Genomic DNA, 25,411 nt, shown 5'->3' with positions numbered 1-25,411 from the left:
ATGAAGAAAGAATCTTTATTCAACACAAATTTGTTCCGGGATGGAGATCTCATTATTGGCGGAATATTCACTGTGCATAATGAATATGAAGCTCTAGAAGTCAATGGAGCAGAAGGTTTCCTGAACTATTGCAATATGTAAGTATTCCAGTATTTGTACTACAACATTCGAAAAGGTTCACAATTAATATTATTCACAAGGATCAATGCTGAATTGCTCAAGTCAATCATTAGAATATATAGGATACAGCTTTAGCTTCAGCGTTTTGTACAGTGTTTGCAAGAACCTTGAGCCATGTAGAAACATAACATACTATATAACAGAAGATTTTTATTTAATTTTTTTTTCCAGATGCTGGCTTTTTATCTTGGAATTCTGACCAAATTTACTTAGATACTTGGTACCTAACTTCTAGATGTCTGCTTTACTTTAATGTTATCAGGGTCCCCAAACTCTCCAGTAGATAAAGTCCAATGCACAGCTGTCTACTTTTATTATGTGGCCTCACCATCTTTTGTTACAATATAACATGTAATACAATCTTTCTCGTAGATTTTGCTTAACCGTTACCTGTCACTGTCAACATTCAATTTCTAAACTTTTGTATACAGATGCAGCTGCTTAGAAAAGTTCAGGTTGCAATGGAAATGTCTTAAGTGTCAGTGAACCGAATCTCTATAGTTATGGATTCTTAAAAGACAATGCTGAAGACTTAAAGGGGTAATCCAGCATTGTAAAAACATGGCCGTTTTCTTCCAGAGACAGCACCGCTTTTGTCTCCAGTTTGGGTGGGGTTTTGCTACTCAGTCCTATTGAAGTGAATGGAGCTTAATTGTAATCTGCCCCTGAACTGGAGACAAGAGTCGTGTTGTCTCTGGTAGAAAGACGCCATGTTTTTCTAACGCTGAATAACCCCTTTAATTGTGTTTGAATTTCTAAATTATAAATTATAATTATAAAATTATGATTTTAAATTATATGAATTTGTAAGTGTGCTGATAAATATGGTGGCTGTGTTCTTCCAGCCTAGATGACATGCAATATATATATATATATATATACAGTAATACCTTTATTTCGAAGGCTGTTCCAGAACCGAACAGTTTGAGAACCAAGCTGTGTGTTCCTATAGGGAACAATGTAAATGTATTTAATGTTCGAGTACTGAACAAAACTTCAGGGGAATGTTTTGTTCGAATACTGAAGTGTTTGGGAACCAAGGTATTACTGTAGACATTTTTGAAGCCTTAAAAAACTTTTGTAACCTGTGTATTAAAGTAAGAATGTGCTCATAATGGGAATGATTATGATTATACCAATGAAATTATAGGAGAATTCTGGGGTCTGTTCAAAAAAGAAAACTATCACCAAATAGTAAAAGGGATCATGTACACTTTTTGTATACATTGATCCCAGAATCGCCACTCTCCAACCCCAACATTGCCCGTTCTGATTATCAGCCATGTCTGAGCTCCCAGCTCCTCTTCGTTGTTACCGTTATTCTGTACACTCCCCTATCCTCCTTGTCCAGCCCACTCAGCCAAGCCTTCTTCTTTGTCCCATAGACCCCATGAATGTAACCAGGGCCATATTAAGAGCTGCTGCTGCCCTAGGCACGTAACCTGAAGATGTCCCATCTTGGGGAGTGTTGGGGAGAATGGTGTCGGCCACATGCATTTCTCTTCATGTAGAAACATTGTTTGAATCGTGTTTTTTTTTAGCTTTTTTAGGTTTTTTTAGGAACAAATTTCCACAATGGATCAATGATTAGAGCAGTGTGCATATTGTCTGATGGAATTCTCACCACAGGATTGGTAGGCATCACATTTAACACAGCTATCCCCCCCCCCCCCCCCCCCCCTTTGAAAAGACACCAGATTTGCTGGCAAGTCTGTACGGGGGGAGGTGGGAGACTTAAAAAAAAAAAAGTTGTTTTCTTCCCCCTGCTCCCTGGTGCTCCCTTAGGCACCGGACCACGGGTGCCTAGTGGTAAATACGGCCCTGAATGTTACCACCCCCCTAGTGCTAAGCCTGTTTTCCTGGCTACTGCATCCTCTGTGGCATTAGTGGTAGTGTCTGCATGCCTAATGTGCAGCTTTGCAAAATGGTAAATCACCACATATAAATATATAATTTTTTTAAATGATATATAGTTTTTGTATAAGTGCAGACTCATGACAGTGTTTTTTTCTCCCCTTCTTCCCGCAACAATCCCCCCCCACCCCCGTACTTAGATTTCCACTATACGCCCATCTCCTTATATGACACAGAGCCAGGAGAAGATTGCCTTATGCTCAACTTCTCCCGATTCGTTCTCCTGACCGGTGGGGGTATGAACACTCTGACCCCGACTGATCAAAATTTGAGAACAGAAGCTTAAGCAGAGTGTACAGATTGTAGATTGTACGGTTTTTAAGAGATACCAATTGTGCTGTTAGACTGATTTCCACAGATATCAGTCTAACATATGAGGAATACCACAAAGCGACACCTGTCACAGCTATAGGCTATGTTCACACTAGGTAAAAGTACGCCCGTTCTTGCCATTGGCAACAATGGCCGTACTTTATGCAGCGTGAAACATTGCCTATTCCTCTATAGGATCCCGGCCAGAGTGTATACACATCGTATACGCTCCAGCCGGGATTCCATGCCTGGCCGCAAAGAACTGACATGTCAATTTTCTGCAGCTGCAATTTAGTGAATTGCGGCCGTAGGAAACCCTGTCAGTTCACACAATGAAGCGAGCATCTCCGGCCGCTTGCTTCATTGTGTCCTATAGGGAGTTCTGATGCGGGCACGCGCTGATGCGCCCCCATCAGAACACTACAGCCATAAAGATCATCCAGGCGGGACTTAAGTACCGGCCAGATGATCTTAGCAGAGACCGGCCATTCCGTGACCCGTACCGGTCAGGGAACGGCCGGTCTCTTACAAAGTTTGAACATAGCCATATGGTGGAGGTATACATTGGAGGGATCTTTGATGTAAAACCCTGCTGGACACAACAAAAACATGGCGTGAAATAAATACAAACCAAACCAAATTATACGAACCAAAAAGCTAAAATTTACAAAGATACATATCTATAATATACACTCAAACATATATTCAGAATAGTCAATAATGCATTTTTTTTTTAATCTCCATAAAGACCTTTACCCTGCTACTACAGATATGTTCTAGCTCTGATATTTGCCATTGATGAGATTAATAAGGACCCTGATATTCTCCCCAATGTGACTCTGGGATACCATGTGACTGATTCCTGTAACAATGTGAATAAGGCTACAGAGAATGTGTTACAGATTTTATCTGGTCCTGGGTATTTAGTTCCTAATTATTCCTGTACTGATAATTACAGCTTGACCGGTGTTATCGGGGATCAGTCCTCAAAGAATTCTCTACAGATATCCAATATACTGACTATGTATGGTTACCCACAGGTAAGGATAAGAAGTTTACTATAACACCAACACACAATAAACATCAACATTTTACACTTCACCTTACACCTGAAAAGACCTAAATAAGACATTTTAGAGTAATATATTATAAATAAAGATGAATGAGCAATTCTCGATAGAGTAGCTATTGCACTACTGGAAAGAGTATCTGATCGAAAATTTGAATCTAAACGAGCTTTACTAAAACAGCTAAAAAAAATTTTAGCTGTTTGGGTAAAGTATGCCATAGTTACTAGTCCGTTTTTGTTTTCATATTCTCATATTTTCATAAAACTAAAACTAAAAAAATTGCAGTTTCAATTAAATATACTATATATATATATATATATATATATATATATATATATATATATATATATAATTACATACACACACAGCGTTTTTTTTTGTTGTTGTTGTTTTTTTCAGTTTTGTTATTGTGAATGAAAAATGGCAATATTAAAACAAAAATTTTCAGTTTTATTAAATATTAACTATTACAGGGAGCGGTGTTACTGCCGGGGACCGGTAAGACCGGTCCCTGTGATAGTGGTGTAATACTGCTACCCTGCTTTCCCAGTTGCATTCCAGAGGTGTTTGCATCATTTTCTAAAAGTGTCATTATGGTTAAATTTAGGTTTCCAAGAAACAAGCATTTTTTTCCTATTGACTTTAATGAGGTTCGATATTCAATTGAATAGTCGAGTATCCCGATCTATTTGAATCAAATTTCAAGTTTTCGAATATTTCACTACTTGCTCATCTCTAATTATAGACATGTCAAACAATAGAAGAGAGGTCACACAAGATATTAGGAGGAGCTGATTTGTGCAAGATTTTGAACAAAACTGTGGAACACTCATGAGTTGTATAAGCCAGTCACCTTTCAGTTTTTCTATTGTAAACAAAAAATATTAATATTAGAACAATCGGTATCGGGATCAGTATTACTAATTCTAAATTTTGAGCTTTCGAATATTTTACTACTTGCTAATCTCTACTTTCAAGTATTAGGGAAGATACAAATTTGAAGTACATAAGGTAGCGATACACCTTCAATAACTGCCGACAGAACAATTGTTTAACAGTCATCTCTCCTATCTCCCCAGATTTTCCTGTTGATTGCAATGTATCTAGGTTTTTAATCACAATTACTGTAAACAAAGCAGGAAAAGATTTAAAAGGTGGATACATTTCAGTCCTTTATAACTTGTTCTAATTTTTCTTTGGATGTACAGCCAGTCCGTACAAGCAAATTTAACAATTTTTATTTGTTAAAGTTTTAACAGATATAAAAACATGCAAGCGTACATAGACACTAAAGTAAATAAAGGGATTATCATATGCTGTAAACTTACCATATTTTTTGGCGTATAGGACGACTTTTAAATCACCGAAAAATGTTCATAGAAGTTGGCGGTCGTCTTATACGTCGGGTATGGTTGCCCCATATGGTGGGGGAGCTAAAAAATTGCTGCATCCCTACTGTACCACTATTAAAAAAAAACTAAAAAAAAAACTGTTAACCGTTTCCAGGATCCGCCCATCTCCTGGTCAGTTCCCAGCACAGGCAGTGTGACGTACACTGCCTTCGCCGGAGAACCCCGAAGCTCTCCCAGGCAGCAAACCTGGCAGCTTCGGGAGAATGACAGAGGCACTGTAAGTTCCCAAAAATATGGTATCCTGGAAAATACGGTACATTGAAATGTTCAGAGGGCTTAGTATGATAAATAACTTATACAATTGAGGCATTAACCCCTTAACGACATCGGGCGTAAATTTACGCCCTGATGCCGGTAAGGGAGTTCAGAGCGGGGCCGCGCGGCGGCCCCGCTCTGAACCGCGCCGGTCCCGGGTGCCGCGTGTAGCCCGGGACCGTAGGTATTAGCGGGCACGGTCCGATCGCCGTGCCCGCTAATACAGTAATCGGATGCAGCTGTCAAAGTTGACAGCTGCATACTATTACCGGACGCAGCGTCATCCCTGGTGTCTAGTGGGGAGATCATCCCGGAGGAGCGATCTCCGTAAATGAAGCCGGCCGGGGACCGCTCCAAGATGGCGCCGTCCCCGGCTCGGCACTCGTTTACTTCCGGCTGCAGCAGCCGGAAGTAAACGAGTGCCTATCTCATGGATCTCTGCAGCATATCTATGCTGCAGAGATCTCTATGAGAGATCAAAGCACTTATACTAGAAGTCCCCCAGGGGGGCTTCTAGTATAAGTGTAAAAGTTAAAAAAAAAAATGTCATCATTAGTAAAAAGCCCCCTCCCCTAATAAAAGTCTGAATCACCCCCCTTTTCCCAGGTTATAAATAAAAGTAAATAAATAAATAAATAAATAAACACGTTTGCTATCGCCGCGCGCGTAATCGCCCGAACTATTAATTAATCACATTCCTGATCTCACACGGTAAATGGCGTCAGCGCAAAAAAATCCCAAAGTGCAAAATTGCGCATTTTTATTCGCATCAAATCCAGAAAAATTGTAATAAAAAGCGATCAAAAAGTCGTATATGCGCAATCAAGGTACCGATAGAAAGAACACATCATGGCACAAAAAATGACACCTGACATAGCCCCATAGACCAAAGGATAAAAGCGCTATAAGCCTGGGAATGGAGCGATTTTAAGTGTCGTATATTTGTTGACAATGGTTTAAATTTTTTACAGGCCATCAGATACAATATAAGTTATACATGTTACATATCGTTTTAATTGTAACGACTTGAGGAACATATATAACAAGTCAGTTTTACCCCAGGTCGAATGGCGTAAAAACACATTTCCCCCAAATAAACAAAATGCGTTTTTTTTTTTCAATTTCACCACACTTTGAATTTTTTTCTGGTTTCGCAGTGTACTTTATGCAAAAATTCAGCCTGTAATTGCAAAGTACAATTAGTGACGCAAAAAATAAGGGCTCATGTGGGTCTCTAGGTGGAAAAATGCAAGTGCTATGGCCTTTTATGCACAAGGAGGAAAAACCGAAAACGCAAAAATCGAAATTTGCTCTGTCCTTAAAGGGTTAATGGTAACCCAGCTACCTCAGAAAATGCCATCTAATATATACTGTAATATGTAATCCATGATAACAGACAAATATTAACAAAAATAAAAGAATGAAAAGAATAAGGAGATATTGGTTAAAACATGGGGGAGAGAAAGGAAGGAGGAAAGTCGTTAGACATGAAATATATGGGCCTCAACGTATCATGATATGAAAAGTCAATGAAACCAGGAAATTATTCCATGGCTCACATCAGGGCAGTTTCTAGATCATTTTGGCAACAGGGTGAATCTTGATAAAAATGAGGATTTCTTGCAGCTACAATTCGTCTCCTCAGAACCTGCCAGACAGTCTGCAAGGTGTGACCTCCATCACACTGACATACAGGATACTGGGAGAGCTGGGTGACCTCCATCACACTGACATACGAAAGCTGAGTGACCATCCCATGTAATCCCCCCAGTGCTGTCCCCATTGTAATAATCCCCCCTCTGCTGTCCCCCCCACTCCCCCCTGTGCTGTGCTGCCCCCCACCCCGCCAATAGTAATAATCCCCTCTGCTCCCCCTGCATTGCCAAACACACACACACAAAAAAAAAACATTATACTCACCTTATTCTGGCATAGGGGTCCCTCTCTCCTCTTTTTCTCCAGCCTGCAAGGAGCAGGTCGCTGCCGCCCCTGCACACATCTCTCTCCAGCAAACGCAGTGAAATGACATCATTGCGCTGCTGGAGGGAGATGTCTGCAGGTGCAGAGTGCTCGACTGGGTCGGAGCGGTCCGGGGGCGGAGCTACGGGCGGTCCGGAGGCAGAGGTCCAGGCAGTCCGGGGGCGGAGCTATGGGAGGTAATTGTTCAGAGGGGCAGGCGGGCGGGCGGCTGGCCGGCCGGGGGTGCGCGCAGCTAAGTGGAGTCTGGGGGGTGCCACCAGCGCCCCCTAGCTGCCGGCGCCCCGTGCGGCAACCCGGCCCGCCTGCCTCTAGAAACGGCCCTGGCTCACATGTCAGATACAATTTAGCAAGATCATATTCATCTTTTGCAGCCAACTCCTCCATCCTTGTTATGGAATTAACCTTGTTCATCAAGTCTAAAAAGGAAGGCTAAAGGAACATGGAAAGGAACATGCTAAAGGCATCTTATGTGAAAACAGAAAGGCCTTAGACCAATCACTCTCAGAAAGAACCTCCTTTTTTTTTCCTTCCCAGCATTATTTAAATGAAGGAAGTTCAGGAGTAGCACTAATCAAAAAAGAGCCTATGGAGCCTCAACTAAGGGTCTCAAAACACAGGACTAGCCAGATATCCCTCCAGGAAGGACCCAACCAAGGGGTTTCTCCTGCACGGAAACCACCAAAACCAGGAGCCACTCCATGGCTGGGTACTTCCCGGAGGGATATCTGGCTAGTCCTGTGATTTGGGACTCTTAAATAAGGCTACATGGGCTCTTTTTTGCATATTCATATATCCCAGGGAGAAATGCAGCTAGGATTTCACTGTATTGAGCGCTTTAGCCGGCAGCTGACAGTGTTATCTTTGGCTGGTCTCCCTGAGATCAGGGATCTGTTTCCCGTAATTAAAAAAAAAATTATAAAGAAGAGAAAGGACATTATATGGATAAGAAGAAAGGAAGAGAAGGTTCTCAAGTAGAGTTGGAGATGTGGGGCATAATGTCCATTTTCAAGACGTTAATCTTCCCAAACCATGAAAACATCTTGGTTGAATAGTTATGCAGGTCGTCCAGTCCAAAAGAGGGTGGTAGTTAATATTAAACAATTGTGTAAGATTTCTAGGGATGTGAGTACTTAAAAATACTTAGTAGATTAGGACCTCAATTTGAATAGGAACCTGCAAGTGAGATACAAAAATACCAATACCTGCTACAATACCTATAAAATGATATAAAGGCTAAAAATACGATACAACTGTTGCATTATATGTGGAACAATGGTATTTGCCATCTTATGTTAAAAAAATTGCATTTTTGGTATTTTATAACATTAGATGGCAAATACCATCATTCCACATATAATGCAACAGTTGTATCATATTCTTAGCCTTCATATCATTTTATAGGTATTGTAGCAGGTATTGGTATTTTTGTATCTCACTTGTAAGGTTAACTCCGAAGGGTAATGCATTTATGTAATTAGTGAATTCATCTGTACTATTTGCATTTAACCCTAGTAGGGAGTACTGGCTTATGTCTGTGAGCCAGGGCGTAGGTGTCTAAAACGCTTCATCAGAGACTAACTGGTGTATTGCACAATGGTGTAAATTGTCCTGTCCTGTTGTCCTGATTCTTAATGAAGCAAAGCAGAAGTTTTACTGAAAATGCTCAATCATTTCTCCTTTCTTATGTATGGCCAGATCAGGTAAACTGACGAAGAATAAAAAGAGTTTCATAGCTGCCTTTTTAACGTGCAGTGGACCAAGTTGGAGACTGGGAGTCATGAACCTGTCAGACACACCAATGGCGTCCCTGGTAACCGGCTCGGCCGGTGATGTCCTTAGCACCAAGCCACAGCCGAGCTTGCACTGCTCCCAGTCGGGCGCTCAGCTATGTCTGCCTTTAGTAATGCTGACTGGCAGGTGCAGCTGCCAGCCAGCCTGGGAGATGTTTTGGAGGCTGGAGTTCCAGGCCGTAATCAGTTCTGGGGCTGGGACTTCACCTCCCATATAAGCCTGCCTATTCCCCTTCCTACTTGCCTGTGATAGAGCCTAGTTTACTAGTGTATCTTGACCTAGTGCCCTTCTCTGCATTTGTGTATTCATTTTTCTGGCTACTAGCTTTTGGACTTAGACTATTCTCCTGGACTACATTTTGTACTGCGCTGCCCTCCTGTTGCTGACTTGGACCTTTGACCTTGCTATATAGGATAGGGACTATCGACCAGTTGTCTGCAGTCGTTTAGGACTGTTGTGGAAAGTAGGTAAGGACAGCGGGGGGGTTTCAGTGTTAGGGCTGCACCTGTCCTTTGTCTTACTGGTCCCACATATCCTGACGCTGGGGTTCCTATGTATGGCTACTGCTAAATGTTTCATAACTAATGCAAAGAGAAGGATAAAAAGGGTACATCCCTGACAAGCACCATTCCTAATAAAAAAATAGACAGGATGTAATTCTTCCAGACCCGGAGAGTAGGATCACTGTAAAGGGACAATATTTTGTATCTAAATTTAGGGCCCAGACCAATTTGTTGAAGGGAAGTCCTAAGGAAACCTCAGTGTACATAGTCAAATACGTTCTCAGCATCCACAGCTTTTGTTTCAGCCATCATAAAAATGTATTATTATTATTATTATTATTATTATTATTATTATTATTATTATTATTTTCTATCTATTGTATGATATATTATGTCTTTTAGATAAGCTATGGGGCTACAGATATTATTTTCACTAATAAGAAGATCTATCCATATTTCTTCCAAACACTTCCCAGTGACCAAACCCAGTATCTGGCAATTGTGAAGCTTCTGATATATTTTGGTTGGACGTGGTTTGGTGTTATCACCTCTGATGATAACGGGGGTCATAGACAAGGTCAGGAATTGAAGACAATAGCAGAAGTTCATGATATCTGCATTGAGTTCATTATTAATATCGGATCTTCTGATCCATATAATAAACTGATCATTTCAAAGGAGGATAAAATAATATTTAATAGATCAACCTCAAAAATTGTTGTGTTTTGTGGTACAATTTCTTCACCTTCAATACAATTTATTAGAGTGGAAAGCCGTGTTCATGGGAAGACATTAATACTCCCAGCAGGACCAAATCTTAATGTTCTGTTCAACATAAAATCTGAAAAAACTTTTCATAGTTATCTGTTATTTTCTCCGTCTTATAAGAAGATACCACATATGAAGAGATTCCTACAAGACGTTAGTCGTGAAAATCGTCCCAATGACTTGATCCTGGAAAACATTTTTGCAGTATTTTTCAATTGCTTAACCTCAAATCCCCTTCTGAACAATGTACGAGAACAAATGTTTCCTGGTGTCATTAAACTGAACAATTGCAGTAACAGTATAAAATTAAAAAGTGTTAGGGAACAAAGATATTTAACTTTCAAGTTTGGAATCACATATTTAGTTTATAAATCTGTCTATGCTATGGCTCATGCTGTCCATGAAATGCAAAAATATTTGCTCAGAAATCCTAATAGAAGCACAGAAAACAATAAACACATGCTTAAGGTAAAGCAATAACTTAAAATTAGATTTTTGCACAATCAATCAATTTAGATTAAGGCCATGTCCACACAACGTATCTTCTGCATAAATTAATGCAAAAGATACATTCTATGGGAATAAATGGAATCCGGGCCGGAGTGCATAAACATAGTATACACTCCGGCCGGGATTCCAACCGGATCCACGGAAAACTGACAAGTCAGTTTTGTGCGACCTCTATTTATTGAATAGCGGCCGCACAGACATGTCAGTTCACATAATGGAGAATGCGGCTCCGGACGGACTTTCCACTGTGTGCTATGGTGAATAAGGATGCAGGCGCACACGCAACAGAAATTAAGATCATCTGACCGGCACTGCCGTACCGGCTGGGATGATCTTCTCTGACACCGTTCAGTGACTTGGTAAGGTGACAGAACGGCCGTTCTCATATGCCGTGTGAACATGGCCTAACAGTGTATACCCTTCCCCAAAAAGACACAGGCTATTTGGAGCTTTAGCATTTTTTTTATAGTTCCTCTGTAGTATATACAGCCTGTTCTTGTTTGGAATGATTGGGGTTATTTATTGTTAATACAAAAATATATTGTTTTCTTTATAATGAAACATGAACATATTATAGTAGACATATAGGTTTATTGTTTTTTAAATACATTTTAATGTTTTGTGCCACAAAGCCTTATTTAACTTTATTTAAGTCTAACTGTGAGACTTAAAGGAGAAGTCTGGCCAGACTTTTTTTTTCTTTTTTTTTTTTTATAGCAAGTGCTGGGGAGGGGGAGGATACAAGAAAGAACATGCTCTAACCTTCCCCACTCCAGTGCTGATGATCACACAACATTGCTTCAGTCCCCGAGTCCCCGGCCGCTTCCTGGTCTGAGCAGGGGCCCTAGTCCTGACATGTGAGGTCCACACAGCCACTCAGTCAGTGGTCATAGTGTGGTCCCTGGGTCCCCCCTGGGACCTTGCTCAGACCAGGAAGCACCCGTTGAACAGGGAACCGGAGAGACAGTAAGCGGCTACCAGTGGAGTGGAGGAGGTAAGACCACATTATTTCTTTTATCCTTCCCCTGGTCAGCACTTACTAAAAAAAAATAGGTCTGGCCGGACTTCACCTTTAAATTTGTGATTCTTCAATCATTTTAACAATATAGTGCAACATTCCTTTCTTGACATATGCCACTATTAAACCTGTAAAGAGCTAAAAGCCTTCACAAAATTTTTGCCTTGCCAACTTATGGCTCACAATTACACCACTGAGCAAATAAATTTAGCTGAGGCATATGAGCTATCAGAGACAAGAGGATCAATCTATTTAAACCCAGTTTTGAACCGAAAATTGGGGGGGGGGGGGGGGAATTTTAATTGTGTAAAAGCCTAGTGGTTGTACTCTTAGGGGTTGGCATCACAAATCCTGGCTACCGTGCCCAATCAAAACACCAACACCTAGGAAACTGATAACAGCACCTAGCAACCCCAGGTTTCTGCAAAGAGACATTTGTTTCCCTGTTACGTTTGTGAAGCAATTACTGCTATTCTTTCTTTACCTTTTGCGCTTAAGCACACACTGAGCTGCTAAGAAAAGTGCCACCCCTGCTGCTCCAGCTGACATCCTGCCCTCAGTGTTATATTCTACTATTCTTGGTATCACAGCTAGGTGTAATTAAGATCTTAATTGAAATTTCCAGAAAAAAAATGCCAAATTGGCCAAGTTGAATTTTTTACAAATTCCCTCATCTCTATAAGACATTAAACCTGCTACCATGCCATCAAACTAGCTGCCCATTAATTCTGTATGGGTCCAAACACTTGTGAGTGCTAAACTGGTGGCCATGCAAGCATGTTGAGTGCTCCATTTATTGCTGGGTGAGTGCACCCCTGTTAACGGGGTCGGTGAGAAGTCCAGATTCAAAAAACTCAACTATCAGCTTATTCCAATAGACAGTGCATAAGCTGAGATGAGAATACTCCTTTAAAGCTGCGTTCACACTACATATATTTCAGTCAGTATATGTATATTTCAGTCAGTATATTTCAGTCAGTATTGCAACCAAAACCAGGAGTTGATTAAAAACACAGAAAGGCTCTTTTCACACAATGTTGAAATTGAGTGGATGGCCGCCATTTAATGGCAAATATTTGCTGTTATTTTAGAACAACGGCTGTTATATTGAAATAATGGCAGTTATTTACTGTTTTATGGCGGCCATCCACTCAATTTCAACATTGTGTGAACGGATCCTTTCTATGTTTTTAATCCACTCCTGGTTTTGGTTGCAATACTGACTGAAATATACTGACTGAAATATACGTAGTGTGAACGCAGCCTAATTAAGGTGATATTCAGCTTGAAGTCAGATGTAGTCAAATAAATCATGAAGTAAACCATAAAGTGGCATACTGGATTTTCTTAAAATAATAATAAACTCCTTATAAAAGTCTGGCAGTGAAAGGAGAGTCACGTGCTATTGCCCTTTCTTAAGTCCCAAATAATTTTCATTGGATGTCAGCATCTACTGGATGTACACTTTTTTTCTTTTTTTATGTTTTTCATACATTATATATCTAATAATATATCTGATTCAGGAACAAATTAAATTGTTTTGACAAAGGCTAAAAGTTAGAGAGGCTATCCTTTATTAGAAAACTTTTAGTAATTCTCAGCGGTTATGTACAAAACAGTAAAAAGCCTATGCTTACCTCTATGCGCTTCTCCTGTTGTGTCGCCGGCGTCCTCCAATGACTTCAGTGTCTCGGGAGTGATTTCCTGCTCAGCCGAGCCAATTACAGACTGAGACCAGGCTGATCAGTCTGTCACCCAGTCACCCAGGAAGTGCCATGTTTTCTATGATAACTAGAGATGAGCGAGTAGTGAAATATTTGATTCAAGTGGATTCCATTTGAACAGCTCCCGATATTCGACTATTCGATCGAATATCGAATCCCATTATAGTCTATGGGAGAAAAATCCTTGGGACCTGGAAATCAAGATTCGACGAATTGGAGGTCATTGAAGTCCAAGCCATCTTTAGAAAGTGATGAAAACCCCTCTGGAATGCATCTGGGAAAGCAGGGAAGCAGTACTACAGGGCATGATATTACTGGGTTTAGCGATCCCCGGCAATAATGCCGATTCCTGTAATAGTTAATATTTAATTAATAAAGCAAATTTTCATTCTAAGAAAGCTATTTTTCATTTAAAACAGCATAATTAAAACGAATAAATGATTTTCAATTAAATATACTGTTAATAAAAAATGAATATATAAAAAAATATGTATATTTATTTATTTATTTATTTACAGTATATTTAATTGCAAAAGTATGTATTTGTTTTAATTATGCTGTTGAACAACGAAAATAACTTTATTAGAACGAAAATGTGTTTTATTTATTAAATATTAACTACTACAGGAAGCTCTATTGCCAGCAATACCTATTGCCGGTAATACAGCTGAATGTACTATTTAATACTTTACTTAAAACAGCAAATGTTTCTTCTAATAATGCTATTTTTTAATCACAATAGCAACATTAGAAGAAACATTTAGATTTATATGTCCGCTCAGCTGATTGGCTGAGCGGACAAATAAAAAGCCGGTCCCGTCACAGTAAGCTCAGTGTGTCGGGGACCAGCAAAGAGAGAAGATAGAAGAAAGAGGAGAGAAGATGGGTGTTGTGCTCCTTTTTGTTTTTCAGATTACGACAGATTATGACAGATTACGACAGATTCGTTGGACTTCCTCGATGACCAGTGGTTGTTTGAATTTTTTTTTTTATAAAATGGTAAACAAGGGGTGTGGGAGTGTTTTTATTTGAATAAAAAAAAATATTTTTCACTTGTGTCGTGTCTTTATTTCTTTACTATATAGACTTAAGGCTGGGTTCACACACAGTATATTTCAGGTAGTATTTGGTCCTCATGTCAGGTCCTCATAGCAACCAAAACCAGGAGTGGATTGAAAAGACAGAAAGGCTATGTCCACATAATGTTGTAATTAAGTGGATGGCCATCGTTTAATGGCAAACATTTGCTAATATCTTAAAACAACGTCCGTTGTATTAAAATAATGGCAGTTATTTACCATTATATGGCAGCCATCCACTCAATTTCAACATTGTGTGAACATATCACTGAAGAAGGGAGACCACCGTAGGTCAAAGAAAATATATTAAAACTTAGCTTTTATTGATATAAAAGTAAAAAGAGGTACGTACCTCAAAAAACCACACACTACTAACACTTGTACAAAAATACAAAAATACAGGTGCACAATGGAACAATGATAGTTGATCGTTTATGAATAAGCGGTATCATGGTCTGATGGAGTACCGATCCATACAGCTTTGTATATATTTTTGTACACATATTGTTGTAGTGTGAAGTGTTATTATTTCGGGACACAATACACCTTTTTGTCTGTCTGTTTTATTATTTTTTCCTGGGCACTTTAACTAGAGCAGGGTCTGTCTACGTGGTTGGGCAACCCCAAAAGGCAGCGAAAGTCTGAACCTAGGAGATAAGGGCGCACCTCCCTTTGTCCTTTCCCATCATTCAGACATCCAACATATTTCAGTCAGTTACTACATACTGCCTTGCTCACTGTGTGTAGCACCTGTATTTTTGTATTTTTGTACAAGTGTTAGTAGTGTGTGGTTTTTTGAGGTACGTACCTTTTTTTACTTTTATATCAATAAAAGCTAAGTTTTAATATATTTTCTTTGACCTACGGTGGTCTCCCTTCTTCAGTGATATACAATTAATAAATACTACTGGGTCACTCCCATCCGGGGCTCACAGACCCTATATATTTTCTTTTCTGTGTTTTGGAATTTATTGTGTGAACATAGCCTTTCTGTGTTTTTAATCCACTCCTGGTTTTGGTTGCTATGAGGACCTGACATGAGGACCAAATACTGCCTGAAATATACTGTGTGTGAACCCAGCCTTGTAGTGGAAGCCGTATAATAGACGGAATCCATTACTAAGTCGGAGCTTAGTGTTAGCCGGTATAAAATGGCTAACACTAACCCCCACATTATTACCCCAGTACCCAATGCAACCAGGGGTACTGGGAAGAGCCGGGTGCCATTGGTCCCGGAGCGTCAAAATTGGTGCACCTGGACTGGGCGGCAGCAAGCTGGTAATATTAAGGCTGGGGAGGGCCAAAAACAATATCTGAAAAACAAAAAGGTAGAAACACATAAAAAAACACACAAACAGGAGCACAACACCCATCATTGTGAGCGGCGCTGCGCACCTTACAGTATGCAGCATCTTTACAGATCGCTGCTTACAGTGTGGCACCCAACGGGGTTAAAGAAGGATGCATTGCATCCCCCTTAATCCTTTGGATGCCATACTGAACAATCTGGCCCCCAGGGGGTTAAGTAAGCATCCCCACTTAACCCCTTGGGGGCCAGACTGATGTCAGACTGCACCCATACCAGCAAGGAAGGGGTTAAGTGACCCCCCCCCCCTTCCTTGATGGGATGGGTGTAGTGCAGGGGAGGGGAGATCTTTCTACTCAACCTCCGATATTCTATCTTCTCTCTTCTTTCTTCTATCTTCTCTCTTCGCCGATCCCTGGCACACTGAGCTCAGTGTGACGGGATCGGCTCTTTATATGTCCGCTCAGCCAATCAGCTAAGAGGACATATAAATCTAAATGTTTCTTCTAATGTTGCTAATATGATAAAAAATATCATCATTAGAAGAAACATTTGCTGATTTAATTAAAGTAAAGTATTAATTATTACATTTAGCTGTATTATAGGTATTGCCGGCAATAGAGCTTCCTGTAGTAGTTAATATTTAGTTAATTAAAAACACATTTTCATTTTAATAAAGTTATTTTTGTTGTTCAATAGCTTAATTAAAACAAATACATACTTTTTCAATTAAATATACTATATATATATATATATATATATATATATATATATACACACACACACACACACACACACAATTATTTATATATTTATTTTTTTATTAACAGTATATTTAATTGCAAAAGCATGGATTCGTTTTAATTAAACTATTGAACAATGAAAATAACTTTTTTAGAACGAAACTTTGTTTTATTAATTAAATCTTAACTATTACAGGAAACAGCATTATTGCCGGGGATCGCTAACCCCAGTAATAACGTGCCCAGTAATACTGATTCCCTGCTTTCCCAGGGAGCAGTAAACTTTATTAAAACAGCTAAATAATTGTTTAGCTGTTTTTGTAAAGTTAATTTAGATTCGAATATTCGATCACATATTCGATCGAACTCCAATCTTTCGAATACTGCATACTATTCGCTTATCTCTAATGATATAAAAAAAAAAAAAAATAATAATCACTAAAGATTTAGACAGAATAAGTTAAGAATATATGTTATATTTTCTCAGAACCTTTTAAGAAAAAATCATTTCCGAGATCCCATGGGAGAAGACGTCTATTTTAATGAGAAAGGAGAAATGACCACATACTATGAGATTAAACACTTTACTATTCTAAACTATGGAAAATATGAAAAATATTCATTGACAGATATAGGAAAGTTCAATAAAACTTTAAAAGAAGAAGAGATGATTATCAATAAAATGCCCCCATGGAATCATGGTAAGGTAAATGTTATTTACCCATAGGAAAACTCATACTGTACTGGGGAGTAACCCTTTCCCTCTGCAGCCTGTTTTTGCCTCAATGCCCAGGGCCTATTTTTCAAATCGTATCCATCTTACGTTATGTAGTAATAACTCTGTGATTGGTTTAACCCCTTAATGACAACGGGCGTACATTTACGCCCTCATTGCCTGGGACTTAACGCAGGAGGACGTAAATGTACGCCCTGGCGCGGTCCCGGGCTATGGAGCATTTCACGAGCGATCGCGTGGCCACCCTCCATTAACCCTTTAGTATAAGTGACCGGAGCATCTCCAGTCACTTAACAATCGGGACCCCCGCAGCGTGTCTTCGGGGGTCCCGATCGCTTTTCCTTACTGACGGAGGTCTTCTCCTTAGCTGCATGCAGTCCTTGGATCGGTCCTCAAGGCAGGCCGAATCAGAAGATCACAGATAACATTGATCCCTGCAATGCTATGGCATAGAAGGGATCAGTGTTACTGATCTATTATATGTAAGTGATAGTTCCCTAAGGGAACTATAAAAGTGTAAAAAAATAAATAAATAAAAGTTTTACAAAGTGCCCCAAAGCCCCTCCCCCAATAAAAGTGTAAATCACCCCCTCCTTCCCATTGCATACATAAAACACATAAAAAGTAATAAAGTTAATTAACATATTATACACCATAGCATTCATAATCATCTGATCTATTAAAATAAAACATTACTTTTCCCGCTTGGTGAACGGCGTGAAAAAAAACCCGGTAAAAATACGCAGAGATTGTTTTTTTTTAATAACATTTTATGTATTAAAAATTTAATAAAAAGCAAATAATACATTTGATCTAGAAAAACATGTTACTAATAAAAACTAGAGATCATGACGCAAAAAATGACACCCCATACGACCCCATAGGTGAAAAAATAAATGTGCTATAGGAGTCACAATAGGACCATTTAAAATATGCCGATTTGAAATTTTTTTTTTTACTGCTAATAAAAATAGTAAAACGTAAGAAAACCTAGTAAACCTGCATATCACCATGTTCAGACCGACCTATAGAATAAAGGAAAAATGCCAGTTTTACCGCAAAGTGGATTGCTTAAACGTGGAAGACCCCCAGAATTTGCCGAATCAAATTTTTTGACCGAAGTTCATAAATAATATTTTGGGGGTTCCTTCATTCATTTAATGGCAGATTGAAAGATGCCATTAAAAAGTACACCTGCTCCTGAAAAAAAAAAGCCCTCACATGGCCCCGTAGGGGGAAAAATGAAAGTTATGGGTCTTAGAAGGAGAGGAGGAAAAAACAAAAATGCAAAAGTGACAATTGTCCCTGTCCTTTAGGCCATTTCAGGCTCTGTCCTTAAGGGATTAACTATCCTGATGATTCTGAAAAAGTTTTTGAGAATTAGAAAAATGTATATTTATTTTTATTTATTTTTAAAGAAAGATAGGCTTGGCACAAAAACAAATTATTAATTCACATCTAAAATATTTCGACTTTGAGGGGGATTTGTCATTGTTGGGTCCCAGGTGTACGCCAGGGAGAAGGTGGAAATGTACACCTGCTGAGGTTTGGCCAGATCTGGCCGGTGTGAATGAATATGAGGTGTGAATGAATGTGGTGGGGCAGTTGGGGGTGGGGCATAATTTAAGACAGGCGTGTAAGTAGAGCAGTCTTTATACCCCAACCCCACCCCCACCCCCTATATTGACAAGATTTGATGAAGGTCCTTTTACTTTTTTAGGCTATGTTCACACTACGTATATTTCAGGCAGTATTTGGTCAACCAAAACCAGGAGTGGATTGAAAACACAGAAAGGCTCTGTTCACACAATGTGGAAACTGAGTGGATGGCCGCCATATAACAGTAAAGAACTGCCATTATTTCAATATAACAGCCGTTGTTCTAAAATAACAGCAAATATTTGCCATTAAATGACGGCCATCCACTCAATTACAAAATTATGTGAACAGATCCTTTCTGTGTTTTCAATCCACTCCTGGTTTTGGTTGACCAAATACTACCTGAAATATACGTATCGCGAACATAGCCTTAGGATGTAAGAGGGCAAGAGGGCTTTAAAATTTAGCAGCAATTTTTCACATTTTCTGGAAAATTTAAAATTCAGATTTTTTGAGGAACCATATTTAAGAGGCCTGTTTGTTACCCTCATAAATTATTCCCTGCTAAAAACTGCACGCACTCTCAAAGTATTCAGAGTACATGAACCCTTTAGGTGTTTCACAAAAATGTTAACAAGTTGGAGGGGAAAGTAACCCCTTAAGGTCAAAGCCAATTTTCGTTTTTGCGCTTTTGCTTTTTCCACTTTATGTTTAAAAAGGCCATAGCACTTACATTTTTTGACCTAGAGACCCACATTACCCTTATTTTTTGTGACACCAATTGTACTTTGCAATGACAGACTTTATTTTCCCATAAAATATGCTGCGAAACCGAAAAAAAATCATTTGTGCTGTCAAATTGAAAAAAAAAAGGAATTTGTTTTCATTTCAGGGAGTTTCATGTTTACGTTGTTCATCCTGGGGTAAAACTGACTTGTTATACATGTTCCTCAAGTTGTTACAATTACAACGACATTTAACATGTATAACTTTTATATTATGTGACGGCTTGTAAAAAAATCTAACCATTGTTAAGAAATATATGTTCATTAAAATCGCTCTATTCCCAGGCTTATAGCGCTTTTATCCTTCGGTCTATGGGGCTGTGTGAGGTGTCATTTTTTGAGCCATGACATGTTCTTTCTATCTATACCTTGATTGCGCATATTTGACTTTTTGATCGCTTTTTATTACATTTTTTCTGGATTTGATGCAACTAAAAATTTAGCACTTTGAAATTTTTTTGCACTTACGCCATTTACCCCGCGAGATCAGGAATGTGATAATTTAATAGTTCGGGCGATTATGCATGCGGCGATAGCAAACATGTTTGTTTATTTGCCTATTTATTTGTTTAAATTTATAAAATGGGAAAAGGGGGGGTGATTTGGACTTTTAATAGGGGAGAGGATTTTTTTTATTAATAAAAACACTTTTTCCTTTTTCTTTTTTTTATATTAACTAGAAGTCCCCCTGGGGGACATCTATATACAATGCACTGATCTCTCAAAGAGATCAATGCTGTGTATATACACAGCAAAGACCAGTCACATCGGTGATAGATTGCACTGGCCTGCTGCACGGGCACGCTGAGGCCCGGCACGGGCAGAAGAATGGATCTATTCCCCGCAATGCAATCGCGGGGGCAAGATCCATCCCACTAGACACAGGGAGATTATGTATAAAGCCCTTCAATGCAGCTGTCATGTTTGACAGCTGTATTGAAGTGCTTAATAGAGCACTCCCCGGCTGCAGATCACAGCCGGGAGCGGCGCCGTTCAGAGCAGGGTCCCGGCGGGGTTAATAAAATTCTTTTTTTTTTTTCAGCAAATACTCCATTTTAATCATGTTCCCCCTCTAACACAGGAAATACGTAGAAATTACCAGAAATACCCCATATGTGGCCATAGTGTGACATCTGCCTCACCACAGGGCTCACATCCATGACAGAGGCCTGGTGAATTTTGGGGTCTATTTTTCTTTAGTTTTTTTTTTTTAGCTGTTATATCAAGTCATAGAGATCATTTATAATGGGGAAAATTGTATATTTATTCATATTTCTTTATTTACTGTGTATTTGGGTGATGCCCATTGCTTTCTTTACTGCCAGCTGTTTGTGTGCATATTTACATCATGTTATGTTCCAATGTTGCTGTTGGAACAAAAAAAAAAAAAAACGCAACAGTGAAAAAAAAAATGCTGCAATAAGTAAATATACACAAAAGAAGTAGGCAGGGGAGAAAGCAATAGGCATACCTTGGGGATTGCAACTATAAAAGGCTAGCTAGCATACATAAAACTATCTGTATACAACGGCTTAGCTCCTTAAAATAATATAATAAATCATATTATTTTAGGGGATTAAGTAGTCTTCTGTATGCTGACTTTGCATAGGCACAACTCCTGTGTATGGCGATTGCTTTCTTCTCTGCCAGCTTCTTTTGTGTACATTTACTTATGACAGCATGTTTTCATTCTAAACAGCAACATTGGGATAAAAAAAAAACATGCTTTGAAAAAATAATCGTGATCATTCTACACTTTATTTGTGATTCATATTTCTAAAATCATGTGATGCTCTTCTTTGGTATTTTTGGGGGTTGGTATTATACACATTGAACCTTATAAGGCTCTTTGCAGATTTGTTGTGTGTATTTTATTTGTTTTTAGAAGTTATCATTTTTTCTGGTTGTGTATAATGAAGTATTTGAACAATTGTGCTTTGGTGAGGTGCAGTTAGTTTTTTCTAAGCCCCTTTTCCCCCTTTTTTGTTTTTTGGTAAATTGCTAGGTTGAAGTCAGCAGCTGTCTGCTGCCGCCGCTCCTGTGTTGCGGTCCACGATGAGCTGACATCATCCAAATCGGCTGATCATGGTCTTTTAACATGCTCTTTAACCAAGCGATTATTGGCCAGAACGGTCAAGTATGGCTAATAATCGTTTGCGTAATAGGGCCTTAACTTTATACTTTGGTAGATCAGTCTAAACGTACAGACATTTTATTTAACTATTCTTTTTCCTTTTTACAGCATATTTTCATTCCAATGTTGCTGTTTGAAACAAAAACAACATTGGAATGAAACAGGCTGTAATAAGTAAACCACACCTACCTCTCTAGCGTTGTCTACATTTACCATCACCATTTACTACTATTCACTTATTCTTGAATGTGGCACAGGTTCCTACAGCTGTCAGGTCAGAAAGGACAGGAAAGCTGTTTGCTGTCTCTACAGGGCTGTACTCAGCCTTCTCCCTTATAAGATAAAAAGGCCATGCAAAGATGGAGGATGTTGAAAATTTGCCCATGGCCCATGGTGCAATTTAATTGAAATAGCAATGACCCCCCCCCCCCGCACACTTTTTTTCTAAAGTAATTGATTTTTTTTTATATAGGTTCCAGTGTCTAAGTGTTCAAATGATTGTCTCCCTGGTTTTAAAAGAGTCATGATGAGTGGAATTCACAAGTGCTGCTTTGAGTGCACCAAATGTTCAAAGGGGGAAATATCTAATGAAACAGGTAAAACTATCTTATGCCCATGAACAAAGAGAATAAGTGTAGTTTTTAATGTAAAGTTAAACAAATATTTATATCACTCTATGTTGTTTAGTTCAATAAAGTTTGTTTGTTTTAAACCTAGTGTGTGTAAGGCTATGTTCACTCAACGTTTTTTCAGCTCCGTTTAAAATGGCGTTCGTTATTTTGAGGCTAAAAGGTTATTTAGCAGCCTGGCCTCCCCTTAGTGCAATGATGGCTGTTGGTACATTATTTTAGTTTGGGGTTACTAATTGGCCTTTGGGTGCAGCTTAATTGAGAAGTCCATTGCATTTTATAGTAAAGACGGAGAAAGAACGGTTGACGAAAGGAAAACTGTGTGTTAACTACTAATAAAAAATGTCCGCTGTTTGCAAAAGATGTCCGAAAATAATGATCATGTTCGGTATTTTGACGTAGGCAGGAAAAACGTCCATTATTCAATGCATTGTGTGCATTGGACGTCCATCTTCCTGTTGACTTCAATGGATTGCCATTGCAGTCAGTTAAATTGTGGCAAAAACTGCAGTTTTTTTAAATATGAAAATCAGCCGCCTTTTCATTAATTTTGACCTGAAGATGAGTTTTTTTTTCCCCTCTTTTACTTATTTTTGGTTTTGTGGTAGACATTGCCTGATAGATGGCCTCCCATACTAAGCTTTGGTTTAGAATATTCTAGCAAAATTGCTAGTCCTAGCCATCCATTATCACCTTACTACGACCCAACACTAGGGTACTGTACTATTAAAACAGGAGTGTCAAGCAATGATGGCCCAGAACTGGGTGCCTTGTATAATTAGGCTGGTAATGGCTAAAATTGATGGCCTATGCCACCCTGGTAATGCCACGCTGCTTTTGGTAGGATTTGGATCTAGATAGTTATAGAAAATATAACTTACATTAAATAAATAAATCAACAGGGTTCCCTCTATTCTCCATAACTAGCCAGATATTAAACCAAGAAATACCATCTTGACTTTATCCTTTGACCAATATTAGCCTGCTGTCACATCAGACATGGACCATCATTTTTCATGGTTACATAGTTACATAGCAACATTGTATTAAGGGCCACCACCCGGCTGTGAGAGCTTTGGTCCCCTGCAAAAATGCTCAAGTTTCCCATTGACTTCAATAGGGTTCGTTACTCAAACTGAGTACCCGAGTATCAGGAAAAATTTATCTCGAGTATCGAGCACCCGAGCATTTTAGTACTTGCTCATCTCTACCTCAGATATATTACATTGCTTGCAGCCTCTTGGTTTTATAATTTATGTAGTTATTATTAATAAAGATATTTTAATTTTATACCGAAGTTGATCCAATTTTGTAGATTATAGCAATTTTCCCCTGTCAGGGTATAAATTAGTCCTGTACATCTCCGTGATGAGCTGTCAGCAGAAGAATGAGTTTCAACATCACAGATTTTGATATGATACTGTTGCTGCTAAACAAATGTCCTCATATGTCTTTCACAGTTCTTTAAAACTTTTATATTTTATGATCAGACTTTTTTTTTACCATAGTAAATTATTTATATTCATTGTTATACAAGGTAAATGGTATTAATAAAGTAATATTTTAGATTGTAACAAGACATTTAGGTAAGTTTCCATTGTTTTTCAGACACCCTAAAGTGCCAAAGGTGTCCAGAAGATGAATGGCCAAACGACAAGAACCAGTGTGTAAAGAAAACTGTGGAATTTCTGTCCTATGAAGACACTGCAGTCCTTATAGTTTCAATCGTATCTGTCTCATTATCTGTTAAATCTTTTTTTATTTTAAGCATTTTCATTCTATTCCGAGACACTCCAGTGGTCAGAGCCAATAACGAAACCCTGAGCTTCATCCTCCTGGTCTCCATCATGTTGAGTTTCCTCTGTGTATTCTTGTTCCTGGGTCGTCCTACACATGTCACCTGTATGCTCCGCCAGACTTCATTTGGGATCATCTTCTCAGTAGCCATTTCTTCTATTCTGGCTAAAACCATCATGGTCTACATGGCCTTCAAAGCCACAAAACCTGGAAGTCTTTGGAGAAAATTTATTGGTGTGAAAATTACAAACTGTGGTGTCTTCTTCTGTTCATTTCTTCAAGTGTTACTCAGTATCATCTGGTTATCTACATCTCCTCCATTCCCAGAACAGAACAGTCACCTATATGAAGAGAAGATCATATTCCAGTGTAATGAAGGGTCAATGCTGGCCTTCTCCATACTCCTGGGCTATATGGGACTACTCGCTGCTGTTAGTTTCATTGTTGCTTTCTTGGCCAGAAATTTACCAGATAGTTTTAATGAAGCTAAAAACATCACATTCAGCATGCTGGTTGTGTGCAGCGTCTGGGTGGCTTTTATCCCGGCCTATATGAGTGTTACTGGGAAGAATACAGTTCTTGTAGAAATATTTGCTATAATATCTTCAAGTGTTGGTATTTTAGGCTGCATATTCTTCCCGAAATGTTATATAATGTTGGTGAGACCGGAGTTAAATACAAAAAGTTGCTTATCAAGGCAAATAAATGCAACACTGTAAATGTATATAGTATGTGGAAAGTCATGATACTGCCTGGAATATAAAAATGAACAGCGCTCCATAGTGTAGAAATGAAGCAGAAGGTCATCAGGAAAAAGAGATAATAGAGATTTTCACCTGATGGTATTGTGCAAATACAAGGCACAACACTCGAATACAACAGGCATATGAACCGCAGCCACAACCAGGCAACCACAACGGGACAGTAACAGCAACAGATTCCTTCTCTCCAATACTGGTTCCAAAGGGCGCTGGTCCAGGTAAAAAAAAGCAAGGCAAAATAAAGTAATTAATTTTTAGTACTTTATTTTGTCTTGCTTTTTTACCTGGACCAGCGCCCGTTGGATCCATTTGTAGAGTGGAGGATTCTGTTAATGATACTGCCTGAACACATATTTTTCCTATTGATCAATTGTGATTAATTAATGGGTATTATAGCCAATTAGA

General features: G+C 38.9%; 1 protein-coding gene across 1 annotated transcript; it reads left to right on the top strand.

Annotated features, from left to right (window-relative positions):
* LOC138796523 (vomeronasal type-2 receptor 26-like) lies at positions 1-24,964 on the top strand. Its single transcript, XM_069976129.1, has 6 exons — positions 1-137; positions 3,155-3,446; positions 9,820-10,653; positions 17,053-17,271; positions 22,292-22,415; positions 24,057-24,964. Exons 1-6 carry the CDS (start codon positions 1-3, stop codon positions 24,962-24,964), a joined length of 2,514 nt encoding a protein of 837 aa, XP_069832230.1.
* The last annotated feature ends 447 nt before the right edge of the window (positions 24,965-25,411 follow it).

Source organism: Dendropsophus ebraccatus, chromosome 7 (assembly GCF_027789765.1).
Source record: "Dendropsophus ebraccatus isolate aDenEbr1 chromosome 7, aDenEbr1.pat, whole genome shotgun sequence".
NCBI lineage: Eukaryota > Metazoa > Chordata > Amphibia > Anura > Hylidae > Dendropsophus > Dendropsophus ebraccatus.
The sequence above is the reverse complement of the archived record's forward strand: the minus strand, read 5'-3'. Positions and strand labels throughout refer to the sequence as shown.

Excerpts from the sequence above, each read along its gene's own strand:
- LOC138796523 (XM_069976129.1), top strand. The coding sequence starts at position 1 with ATGAAGAAAGAATCTTTATTCAACACAAATTTGTTCCGGGATGGAGAT. Across the intron at positions 3,447-9,819 it reads CTATGTATGGTTACCCACAG|ATAAGCTATGGGGCTACAGA; the intron begins GTAAGGATAAGA and ends TATGTCTTTTAG. Across the intron at positions 17,272-22,291 it reads CCCCATGGAATCATGGTAAG|GTTCCAGTGTCTAAGTGTTC; the intron begins GTAAATGTTATT and ends TTTTTTATATAG.